General features: G+C 41.1%; 1 protein-coding gene across 1 annotated transcript; it reads left to right on the top strand.

The window, feature by feature from the left end:
- The first annotated feature begins 1195 nt into the window (after nucleotides 1-1195).
- Nucleotides 1196-12068, top strand: aldocb (aldolase C, fructose-bisphosphate, b). Its single transcript, XM_044370521.1, has 9 exons — nucleotides 1196-1328; nucleotides 7599-7715; nucleotides 8325-8536; nucleotides 9824-9878; nucleotides 9990-10150; nucleotides 10332-10415; nucleotides 10514-10688; nucleotides 10818-11017; nucleotides 11122-12068. Exons 2-9 carry the CDS (start codon nucleotides 7604-7606, stop codon nucleotides 11212-11214), a joined length of 1092 nt encoding a protein of 363 aa, XP_044226456.1. The 5' UTR covers nucleotides 1196-1328; nucleotides 7599-7603; the 3' UTR covers nucleotides 11215-12068.
- Nucleotides 12069-12800: the final 732 nt, after the last annotated feature.

Genomic DNA, 12800 nt, shown 5'->3' with positions numbered 1-12800 from the left:
ATTTTTCTCCCTCTCAACTTTATTGTAAACAATCAAACTCAAACAACAGTAACATATAAACAAGTATGAAGAACAAAAAAAGGAGACAAATTGCCAGGGAATTCAATTATGACATAATAAAATAAAATAAATTTTAAAAAATTGGTAAAGGGATTGTGCGAGATGTATTTTACATTCAATAAAAACTAAATAAAACATAGGATGAAAAACTACATTAAAAGGGGTACAGATTAATTTCAGATCAATTTGCACTATTCACATCCTGATTACAGTTAACAGAAACGGTTTCACCTGTATGTAGTCAATCCTTGTGTATATTTCTTAAGATTGTTGTGTTGTTACTTTTGTGTAAGTACACTGAGAGCCACTAAACCAGTTTCAAATTCCTTGTATGGTAACATACTTGGCCAATAAAGATGATTCTGATTCTTATTGTTTCAAAAATGGGTCTTTGTTGCTTTTATATGTTGCAGCTTGACAAGGGAGCTGCAATAGAGCTCTATATCAATTATACATAAGGTACATTTGGTTTTCCATTGGTCCATTTCATTTTATGCAGGTCTATATGGAATTTGGATAAAAAAAAAAGCTCACATTCTTGTCCACTGAGTTATTTTTAAAATAAATTAAAATATTACTACCATAAAGTATGACCACTTGACCAGTTTTTCTAGATAGAAAGTCTTGCATATCAGTCCAAAACATATTTTGGAATACAGACATACATGCAATGGAAAAATAAGTGAAAAACTGAGAAAGATGCAGAATCTTTTTTTTCTCTCCATCATTTTACTTAGATAGAAAGTGTCACGTACAACAAGTGTGACAATAATACACTAACAGAAAACAACTGGGCATCATAATGAAATAAAGAGTAAAGGACATAAAGGACAAGACTTCACATTCAGTTTGTTCTTACAGTCAACATGGTGGCAGGACAAAGGGTCAAAGTAATACTAATAAATAAATAGAAAGAAAAACATATATAACAGAAAAGGTAGGCAATAAAATCGGATTTCTTAAAAAAAAAAAGAATCTTGGATCATACTAACTGTATGTGCACATGTCTTACTATTTATAAGCTGGGCTCAAAATACTTTCTTTAATTCAATCATGAAAAGTTTCCAGAAGATGCAGAATCATGCTGCGTTGTGATGCTGTCCGGCGCGTGCGCCTGAGCGTTCAGCGTCACTCCATCACATGACGCAACGGTGAGAGCTCCGCCCCCGGCTCGAGGCTTTTGTAAAGGGTCACGTTGCGCTGCAGCAGTGAGACAGGAGACCGTCCCGCACCATCCGCACACTCTTCGCTTAGACTCCCATCAGCAGGTAAGAAGCAACGCTCATCTGATCAACATGAAGAGTTTCAGACAGTTTTCATTCGCTATTGATCACAATAATGATGATAATAATGATGATGATGTTGAGGGGGGTGATGATGTGGGATGAGATGCTGCTCCACACAGATACTAAAGATAACTCTAGTACCTGTGGCTCGTATTACGTCGTCTCATTTGACAGTAAACCATGTTAATTTTCTACCTTTAAAAAAAATATATCTTGTTTAAGTTGCGTATTTGAGTGAAACGTCGAAATGACGCAACAGGAAGAGCGCAAAAAAGACATGACCTTCAAGGATGTAAGTGGTGGAGATGAGGCTGTTGAGGCGTCTGCTGTCAGTTTAAATAGACACATCTTGTTGTTTTATTTGTTTCTACGTGTGTAAATTGTGTTTAACTGTGATTAGCAGCGGTGGCAGTGATGAAGGAGAGGGTGAGGTGTTGCCCCGTCTGTGCGTATCTGTGCCAAAGCACGTACACCTCCTCTGATGATGTGATGGGAGGCGGGCTCACAGTATAACATGAGTGTGTAATGAGTCAAAATGCATTTATGTAGCTTCACGTGTCATTCTACTATCAGACTCCATGTTGAAAGCCTAACACTTACTGTACATTACATACATTTTGATTTATCGCTTTTCACCTCAAAGCTGAAGTGATTTGTTCATTAACTGATGAGCAGATTGACAGAAAATCAATCAGCAATAATTCTGATTTATTGTTTTAGTCATTTTTAAGACAAAAAAGACACAATTCCACCTTTGCGCTGCTCCAGAGTATAATACAGATGTTTGATATGTAAAAGTAACATATATGAATGTAGGCTGCATGTAAGTCTCATAAGCATATCACTAGAACTTGCATAACATATTTGCAGTTCGGTGGTGTTTAAGAGGAAGATGTCGCCACGTGTAATCTACACATTTTCACTCTCTCTGAACTGCAACGCTTGCAGTCTCGACGTCTGCCGCAGGCTGCTGTGTCAGAGAGCTGCATGGGAAACAGTGCTCCCGCTAGCACAGCTGGATCAAGGCCTGAAGATAGAAACAGCCCAAACACAGAGACGTGCGCCAGTGCCAAGGCCAGCAGCCCGTCTGGTAACAAAAAACGCAGCAAAGCGAGCAGGCTTTTATACTTTTGACTAGTGCTGCCCCCACAGGAGCCATTTCACTTCCTTAAAGCTCATGCAGCTTGCGATGTAGAGAGAATAATAATTTAAAAAAAGGTGGGTAAAACCTCCAGGTGGTGATAGAGAGACAGGCAAGGAAACAACAAGAAATAGATCCTGTTTTCTTTTTCCCCACTCACATGCTTATTACTATAATATTATCAATAAAAATGTAAATCAGCGTGAGTTTAGTCACCCCCTCCCTCCCTACAGCCTTTTCAATACTAGGCGGTACAGTATGCAAGCTTCAACCATCTTGTAGTTTAATGCTTGCAGCTATGCTTCAAAATAAGACCAGCTGCAGCGTGATTGCTATAGATGTAGATGTCTCTACTAGATTTGAGTTTGATGTTGATGATATTTGTGATCTCTGCTCACATCCTGGGTTGGTAAGTGAGACTCTGCAGTATCGGTTTGCACAGAGAACGATTGATTGACTGTTGTAGCGTGAAGAACACGGCGTGATTTCCTGTCTGATCATTGTGTTCTTTCCAAGGTTAAAGTTTCAAATAGATAGTAGCACCAGATGAATGATGGCAGAGTTGAAAATGGGCTTCAGACAAGCAGTATTTGTCTTAACTAATATCTAATTAAACCTCCTTTTAATTGTTGCACCATATCATTCAATTTGAGTGGTAGAAATGTAGATTTTAATGTGAATTAGGCCTACTTGTCTTCTTCCCTTTAGTACATGTCTGTAAGTCTGGTCCATGGGCTGCATTCGACTGATGATTAATGACAGGATATTGTTTAACATACAGTGGTCACACAGCAGTGTCTTTTCAAGTTTTAAGTGGCTTTGCATGACGCCACAGGAGGGAGTTGGCCGTTGCATCTTGATGTCGCAGTGCAGAAGTGGTGTTTGTCACATAGAGGACGACCTCTGAGCAACAGGCTGGAGTGAAACACACAGAGACACACGATGGAGAGGCAGTTAAGACAACTAGATATTAATCTCAGCTGACTCTCTGCCACGTCTCTTACAAAATGATCAAGTATCATCCTGTTAACAATAACTAATTCCAAAACTGCTTTTTTACTGACATCCCCTTCCCCACCCCACCCAAACAAAATCTGAGTTATCATGAAGTGCATTTCAATGCCTGCACTCTGTACAACAGTGTCTGGAAGATTAACCTTATAACCAGCAGTAGTGTGTGATAATAGCATCTGAGGGCTGCTTGTTCAGATTATGTCAGTGTGACATTTTGGCAGCAGGATGCATTTTTACTGATATGCAAGATCATCCTTCAAACCAGCATTTTAGCATTCGCCCTGCTGAAGTGCCCTTGAGCAAGCGGAAACACAAATTAAATTAATTAATAAGCTACTAGAAATTCATGTTTAAAGGTTTTAAAGTTTTTGTGTTGTATATGGTATTATCCTAATACTATACTCAGGTTAATGACAGATCCAGGATCTGACAGCTACAGCAGATCAATGCAAGTGATAAAACCTGTTTATTACGCCTAAAAACACATTAGTCTGCCTGCTTCTACAATAATTATAATATGTATAGATGTTTCTTTAAAAATGTGAAACCATGATGTAGCCAAAGCTTTGACTTAGTTTATTTCATTAGTTAGTTCATTCATTAGTTATCTTTATCTTTCAACTTTATCTGCCAACCAAGTGTGCACTGAATCACATAAATATGATTAGTAAAATGGTAGTTTAAGAATACAAAATAAAATAACTTGACTCCAGTCAGTGGTAAGCACTTCTGAAGCCTTTCATCTCATTATCAGTGTAGTAACAGTCGCCAAATGAAAAATGCATGCCACTGTTCGATCTTCCTGAAGATCAATAAGTCTAATGTTAGTGTATTCCATCAGTCAATACATTTTAGCATTATATTATATAACCAATGTATCTTTACAGTTACTGATCTTCCGTTTTGTTGGCAAAATCAGCCAGATGGTTTCCCATCAGGCCTTTCAAAGCTGTCACCAGCTTGCAGTGGCTAATTGTGATTACGTTGAGCTTAATTTTCAGGGCACCAGGATTTCAAATGTTTCAAAAAGTCATTTTCATGGGTTTCCTGTGTAGCAATGATCACACTTCTCCTTGTTGACTACTTGAGGAAGTTAAATCTAGTGTAAGCCCATCTTGTAATCTTGTAAACCCATGTGGGCTGGGCTCCATTTGGTGCATGACAGTTTGACCAATCAATCAATCAATCACTCAATGGAGAATGTGAACCAGACTTTACCATTTAAGGGAAAAACCATCAGACTCTCCACTTGACTGGTTCTTCTGTGTCGTTCCCACTTAAGAAAACAACCATGAAAGATTTCCTTATTTATAGCCCATCACATCTGTGGTGATAGGCCCCGCAGCCCAAACTGGAGCTTCATGCTGTTTTGTCCTTTAATTCCCGTTGAGGGAGAGTGTTTCCTGGAGACACATGAGCAGCAGACACTAAAATAGGAAACACTACTGTCAGTGTCTCCTGGGTTGGTGAATAACTGTTGAAACCGGAAAATCTGACATCTAACAAGTCTTCTGCGTTACTTGTTCCATGAATCACATTGGCAGTATCTAAGTTGTCGCCACATTTACGTCCACACATTAGTGAAATGCAGTAGGGTTGTGAGCTATATTCCAAACAATGTTCACACCTGACAGTCAGTGTGACCTGACAGGATTGGATGTGGCAGGCCGTGCTGAAAAAGACAAAGACGGTTTAACAACAGCCTTCTCTAAATACACTCTTGTCTGGAGAACATCTCATTCTGCTTTGTGTGCCATCAAGGATTTGGAGAATAAATTCCATACAACAACTGAAATGTGTTAATGGCTGCTTACTTGTCAGCTAATTTTTAGTTATATAACCTTGTTTAACTATTTATCCACTGGATTGATCTTCTCACCAAACAACAGAATGTGTAGAACCAGTAAAGTATTTCCTAAATATGTGTACGTGTTAAACGGTGTGTTGCCACCAAACCTACTCTAGGCTGATCATATATCTGAGGCACGTCACATACACACTGAAGGGCGTTGTCTGGCAAAGTCCTCTTTTTATGCCTTCAGGTGATATAAAAGATATGTGATCTGAAATATATCCAGACGACACGGCGTCAGCTCCACATTCAACTGAAAAAAGTCACATTTGGTAACTTTCCATCATGTTTAAGTTGACGATTCGATTTTGTATCGCCCCACAAATTATGTTGCAATGTTTTCTCAGCAGAAAGCCAACCACACAGGAACCAGACTCAATGAAAATGTATTGTTGAGGCACGCAGGTGCTTCACAAAAGATAGCAGGTATTTGCTGAGTGTGAGTTTTGTCCAGCTAACAGTGGAGCAGGGCACACTGAAGTCACACACATCATGCCTTTGCCCTTGGCTTGGCCTTCAGCAAGTGTAAATACTCCTTCTCATACACTGGAGAGGTCTGCATACAGTTTCCCTCAGGGCAAGTATTGTACCCTGCAGGTCTGGCCTGTTTAATTTGACCTGTAAGTAGAAACTATCAGCAGTGAGTCTTTGCTTGACATTTGTGTTGTGGTAACTGCACACAGTTTTCACTGAGAGGCCTCTTTGTGTGTGTGTGTGTGTGTGTGTGTGTGCGCTCTAAAGGTTGTTATCTCATAGCTTTAAGCTGAGGATTAACACAGAGGATACAGGGTATGTTGGGCAGTGTCCTAGCAGAACAAAACAGCCTCAGTTGGGAATTCACGGGTCTTATGAGTTTATTGTTGAGCTATGCGTTAATTATAATCATTTTTTTGTTACATCATGACACATTTAGTGTGCTTTATATTATACAACCCGGTGTCCTGACACTAAGATTCATTTCTGTGCTAATACAATACTATTTAGCCTCAGATGGTCTTTCACTGCAGCATACACCTCCATATATAGCTGACTGAGGCACACCTGTGTATTTGTCATTGAAGGAGTAACTTCCACCTATCAAACAGATTCATCTATACGTGATCCTGTATAGTGGCACATGGCTTTGCCCATGCTGTTGAACAAAGCCATCCCAGTGACGTCGTATTTCAGGGAGTGGCTTCTCAACCTGTGCAGTCCACCAGAGAGAGAAGTCACAGCTTGTTCCCTGGCACGCTATGCGTATGTGGGAGTGCTGCAGGTTTTTTGTGTGTGTGTGTGTGTGTGTGTGTGTGTGTGTGTGTGTGTGAGTGAAACGGGAAATTCACAAACCTCATGTATGCTCATTTAGTATGCATCCAGTAGGCGTCATTTGTAGTCAGAAAGCAGCAGCGTGCCTCAGTGAGCACAGCAGTGGGTAGTCTAGAAAGGTGATAGCTAGATGAAAACAAGGAGCCAAGTCAAGTATTAAGGCAGAGAAATAAAAGGCAGGCGGACGTGCGTTGCACAGAGAGGGATATAATGACAGTGGAAAACAAGAGCGGGGAGACTGTTGCTGAGGAGAGGGAAACGAGCCGTGCTGCATCCAGTCCTGCAGCAGAGTGTATAGGAGCGCCGTTACATAATCGCTCCCTCTCTGGCTTCTGTGGATTGGATGGGTTGGGGTTACGCAACTGCTTATTTACGGCAGAGTGAAGAAGGAAATAGGGAACAAAATAATCTGGTTTGAAGTGTGTGCGTGCATGTTAGCACGTCGTGATAGCTGCTGCCACCAAACGGTTCCTGGGTGACTCAAACCAGACAACATTATAAAGGACACATTTCCCTTTTGAGTAGACAGTCATATTCTGCCTCAGATGGTATGAATGTCAATGAGTAAGCTTTCTTTGGATTCCACATGACAGTCACACAATGTGCTATTTTACTGGACAAATACAGCTATTTCTATCTGGCTCTTCTTCCAGGAGTCATATCTTCTGCCCACAGTCTTTCCTTTATTATATCTCAACACACACAAACACTGAGTACAAGGATTGTGTGCCGTCTTGTAGGAGTTATGTCATTTCACCCTTCCTACCCCCACTGAGAAGAGCTTAAAGCTGTAGAGCGGCAGCCATGTTGAAGACAATAGAGGGACAAAAGAAAAAGAGGCCAGTGCTAGGCAGGCGTCCAGGTTCGCACTGTGAAATAATGTGACCTCTCCATCTCTCTCTCTCTTTCTCTCTCTCTCTCTCTGTCTTTCTTTCAGCCACCATGACTCACCAGTATCCCGCACTGACTCCTGAGCTGAAGAAGGAGCTGCAGGAAATCGCTCAGAGGATAGTAGCTCCAGGAAAGGGCATCCTCGCAGCTGATGAGTCCACCGGTATGCACGTGTTTGTGTGAATGCAAAATCATAAATAAATATCACAGATGATGATCCTATTTAAGTAAAGCTGTCCCTCTGCTGGAAAGTTTGCTCCTTACACTGTAGAGGTCGTACATCATTATTAAAGAAATGATCTTTAGGAGCAGTCTGCAGGACCAAGGTTCAAGGCCGCATATCTGTGAACATCTGGCCTGCTGTTACCAGTCAGCTATCCCTGGTAGCTGTAGGGGTACTGAACACACCCTAATTTATGTATGACGTCATCCGTATTTTGATTAACCATTGTGATCACTTTGTTCTAAACCTTCTTTATAAAATTCATAGAGCCAGATGTGAATACTGAAGGAATTTACTTTCACACTCAACAGAATTATACTCTTTAATGTCCAATCAAGACATATTTATTTATAGGTAATAGGTACAGGTATTAATATCAGTTTTTACACCCAAAATAATCCTGGATGTTTTTAAAAGGATCCGTTTGAGCTGATTTTCAACTGCATTTTTTGTTCTCACGCATTAAACAGATGTTTTGTTCTGCTCTACTGAGTCTTTCTTAATCTGAGTCTATTGGTATGAATAATTGTGTGTGTTTGTCGTCTACAGGGAGCATGGCCAAGCGTTTGAACCCCATCGGGGTCGAGAACACAGAGGAGAACAGGCGCCGCTACCGCCAGCTGCTCTTCACAGCCGACCAGCGCATCGACAGCTGTATCGGCGGGGTCATCTTCTTCCATGAAACCCTCTACCAGAACACAGACGATGGCACTAACTTCGCTAAGCTCATCAAAGACCGCGGCATCGTTGTTGGCATCAAGGTACACAGTACTCAATGTAGCAGTTAATCACTTCAGTCATTTGTAAATCTCTTTAATCTCTTTTTGGAGTAAAAAGTAGATACCATCTGGCCTCACAGTCACTTTAAATGAGCTTCTTCAAAATGCTCATATTCTCCTCCTACAATTCAACCATTCTACCACATCTCTTTAACCATTTCCTAATTTCAGCTATTGATTGTTTTTATTATGCCTCGGGTTGTCCGTCCGTCCTATTCTCATGAACGCAATATCTCAGGAATTGAGGGAATTTCTTCAAATTTGAAACAAACGTCCACTTAGACTGAAGGATGAACTGATTAGAATTTGTTGGATGATGATCAAAGTCACATGTTTTTGCCCATAACTCAAGAATTCATATGCTAATTATGACAAAGTTTCACACAATAGGATAAAATGATAAAGTGATGACATTTTATATCCAAAAGGTCAAAGTTTAACTTCACTGTGGCCATTATTCAACACCATAACTCAGGAACAGAAGGGGAGATTGTGACCATATTCACATTTGGTTGGACATTGAATTGGTGACACTAATCTTGGTGCCAACCTTGAAACTGTGGTGATGTGGTGAACCAGGACAGGGGGCCTCCTGTTCCTCTGATAGTCCACCACAAGCTCATGGGTTTTGCTGATATTGAGCTTCAGGTGATTATTGTTGCACCGTGTGATGAAACTCTCTATCAGTCCTTTGTACTCCTCTGTAAAAATAGTCTCTGAGTGAAGACAGCATGTTTCTTACTGGAAATTAGTCATTCGAATCATACATGTCAGTATAGTGATAACTTCCATTTCACCAAAAAAAAAAAAACTCAATACCTTTTATGAAATTCCTCCAAAGTCTGGACAGACATGGAGGTAAACTGCAACTTGACTGGTTGGCCGAGGCAACGCTCAACTTCTCACTTATAAAGCACAAGTCTTTCTCAAGTCTGTGAGTTTTGTAGCTGTTTGCTTTGGTGATAAATTCCTCCACAGCTACAGTGTTGATATTATACTACAGCCAAGTATTTCAGTTCAGCAGACAAAGTCACAGTCATCATTTGTTTGGCAGGGAAGACTAGAAATGTTCCTGCACTGTGTATGAAAACATAAACTCGTTGTCAACAGTTTTAGACACACACAGACTCACTTATAATAGCAGATCAGGTTGTGAGGACAAACTGTGTTCAAGAAAGCTGTTTTCAGTTGTAAGTGAGTGGAAAATTGGTGTACTTAAGAATTTGAAGGACATTTAAGTGTAATTTAAAACTATTTCTGTCTTCACAGGTGGACAAAGGTGTTGTGCCCCTCGCTGGAACAAATGGAGAGACCACCACTCAGGGTAGGAGGCATTAGGAACACACACAACCCACATAACCTCACAAACATCACAAAACCCTTACTGTATTTCTAACGGATGGTTCTGTGTGTGTGTGTGTGTGTTGGAGTGCAGGTCTGGACGGGTTGTCTGAGCGTTGCGCGCAGTACAAGAAGGACGGTGCAGACTTTGCCAAGTGGCGCTGTGTGCTGAAGATCAGCGAGACCACGCCGTCTGAGCTGGCCATCTTTGAGAACGCCAATGTACTTGCACGATATGCTAGCATCTGCCAGCAGGTTGGTGTGAGATTACAGAGCGTGTCATTAAGTCATAAATGAATTTAAATGCCTGATTATACTCACAGCTCACTGCTAAAACTCAATGTAGTTCAACAGAGTTTCAGCACTGAAACAAACTCATGGAGTTTATCTGTATGTAAGAGTTTACCTTAAATTTACACTTTATAATGTCTCCTAGAATGGTATTGTTCCTATTGTGGAGCCTGAGATCCTTCCTGATGGAGAGCATGACCTGAAGCGTTGCCAGTACGTCACTGAGAAGGTAATTTACTGAGGAATACATATATGACACACTATCTTATGATGCTTATATTTTACAACATGTCAGTAACGACGCTCTGACATACATCTGTCTTCTAGGTCCTAGCTGCAGTGTACAAGGCTCTGTCAGACCACCATGTGTACCTGGAAGGGACACTGCTGAAACCCAACATGGTCACACCCGGACACTCCTGCCCCACCAAGTACAGCAGCGAGGAAATCGCCATGGCTACTGTCACCGCTCTGCGTCGCACTGTGCCTCCTGCAGTCACAGGTCAGATACAGCTGTATGAAATGTGCAGAAAACATAAGAAACAGAGTAGCTCGTCCAATATACTAAAAAATTCCAAGTTTGAGCAGGTAGATAACGTGTTTTTATTTGCTTGTTTCTGTCTTTTCTCAGGAGTGACATTTTTGTCAGGCGGCCAGTCCGAAGAGGAGGCCAGTGTGAACCTTAATTCCATTAACAACTGTCCGCTCGCCAAGCCCTGGGCCCTGACTTTCTCCTACGGCCGCGCCCTGCAGGCGTCTGCCCTGAACGCATGGAAAGGAGAGCTGAACAACGAGAAGGCCGCCACCGAGGAGTTCATCAAACGTGCCGAGGTCAGACAAAACTCTGTGCAGACACCAGACACTGTCACACTGAAACTTCCTCCATGCTGTGTTGTTAATCTTTTTTTTTTTTTTATCTTTTCTGTCTTCTTCAGGCAAATGGTCAGGCTTCACTCGGCAAGTACGAGTCTTCCGGTACCGCAGGCTCTGCAGGAAAATCCCTCTACGTGGCAAATCACGCCTACTAAACATCAAACGACCACATTCAGCTGTGGCCTAGTTATAGTCTTATATCTGCTCTGCTATTCCCCCTCATTCCTCCATCAATCACAGGCCTGCGCTGTCTACTGTACTTTAGAGTTGTCAGAGTTATTAAAATGAAATTATTAGAAATGTGTATTTAAAGACAATGTGAAACTACTATACTAAAGGGAACAGGCTTGTTTTTTTCTATCCGATCAAACAATCAGACACTGAGACAATTTATGATTGAATTGGAAGTATTTAATATCATGTCTAGCTGTCTGTCTAAACTCTAGAGGCTGCAAAATGTTAACAGTAAATCAACAATCAGTCAGTGTTTAATTCACGCCTCTTCTTAACTGCACCTGTCTCCACACTAGATCCTTTCTCTTCCACATGATAACTCTTGAGACACTCCAGATCAGCATGTGTGTTTTGGTGTTTTGCGGTGTCGGCTCACGCTTTAAACGCTATACTAACATCCTCCCTGAAAGTGGGACCAACCGATTATCAGTGGCGTCAGTACATCCGTTAAGGGGACAAGATGACAGTGTGAAAGTGTATTGCATTGATCTTTTGAGCGACTGTCCAAAGGTGTTGAGTGCTCAATATTGTACTTTCAGACAGCTGTAACTCCAGCAGAGGTCAGTAGACACAGTGTATTAGACCACTGCACACCAGGATTCATCCTAATGATTCATCCTATCTTTCTGTTCTCACGCTTCTAATTGCCACTAATCAGAGAAACATCTTGTGTGTCTATTCTCAGTATAACATTATCTTTAAATTACACAGTCAATGTATTCAGTTGTGTGAAGGTGTCGATATTATGTGATGCTTGTGTGTCATTCCCTTCCTCTGGTTCCCCCTGGCCTGCCCCACAGGAAGAGGAGATGGTTTCTATTGACGTACTTATTGAGTGGACCAATCCGTGGGGTTATCGGCAGGGGAATCAGTCACTGCTGTGTTGGAATACTGTGATGTTTGTGATGTTAATATTGTTCTTGAAGCACTTGGTGTGTCAAATAGTGGAGAAAAATAAACTAAAATAAAAAATTAAAAAAAAAGATCTCTTTGTGTGACATTATTACTCCTGAACTCACGGTGTCCATCCCAATATTTTGTCTTTGGATGCATTTGTACACTGCATTCATGACACTTGAATAGTCACGCAATACCCTTCTTGTACCTCATTATATAATGTTGTAAGCCAAGCTCTTGTGATTTTTATACATCATTTACTGTTTCTGCACCTCACATATGTTTTCCTAAGCTGTGTTCAACCAGCCAATGTACTTCCAGGTAGCTAAGTATCACCTTTACAACCAGTACTGCTATGGATACAATGATAAGTGGACAGGTAACCACAGTTTGAAAGAGCCATTATTTGCCTACTCTTAAAACTACTGTAAAAAGTCCTGTTTGATCTGCAATCAAAATGTAGATTAAAAAGTTAACCAACCATCCAAACTAAGAGGATTGGAACCTGCTGTAATCACTCCAAACTCATTGAAATGCCTCACATGCAGCCACACAGGACGGCTAAATCTTGCAGTGCTGGCTGAAAAGTTAGAGGAGCGGGGTTGTGTGA

Source organism: Thunnus albacares, chromosome 13 (assembly GCF_914725855.1).
Source record: "Thunnus albacares chromosome 13, fThuAlb1.1, whole genome shotgun sequence".
NCBI lineage: Eukaryota > Metazoa > Chordata > Actinopteri > Scombriformes > Scombridae > Thunnus > Thunnus albacares.
This window is presented reverse-complemented; position numbering and strand designations above follow the sequence as displayed.

Bases quoted from the DNA above. Each gene is read 5' to 3' on its own strand.
- aldocb (XM_044370521.1), top strand. From the start codon at position 7,604: ATGACTCACCAGTATCCCGCACTGACTCCTGAGCTGAAGAAGGAGCTG. The intron at 9,879-9,989 runs GTAGGAGGCATT...GTTGGAGTGCAG, and splicing joins TGGAGAGACCACCACTCAGG to GTCTGGACGGGTTGTCTGAG. The intron at 11,018-11,121 runs GTCAGACAAAAC...TGTCTTCTTCAG, and splicing joins AGTTCATCAAACGTGCCGAG to GCAAATGGTCAGGCTTCACT.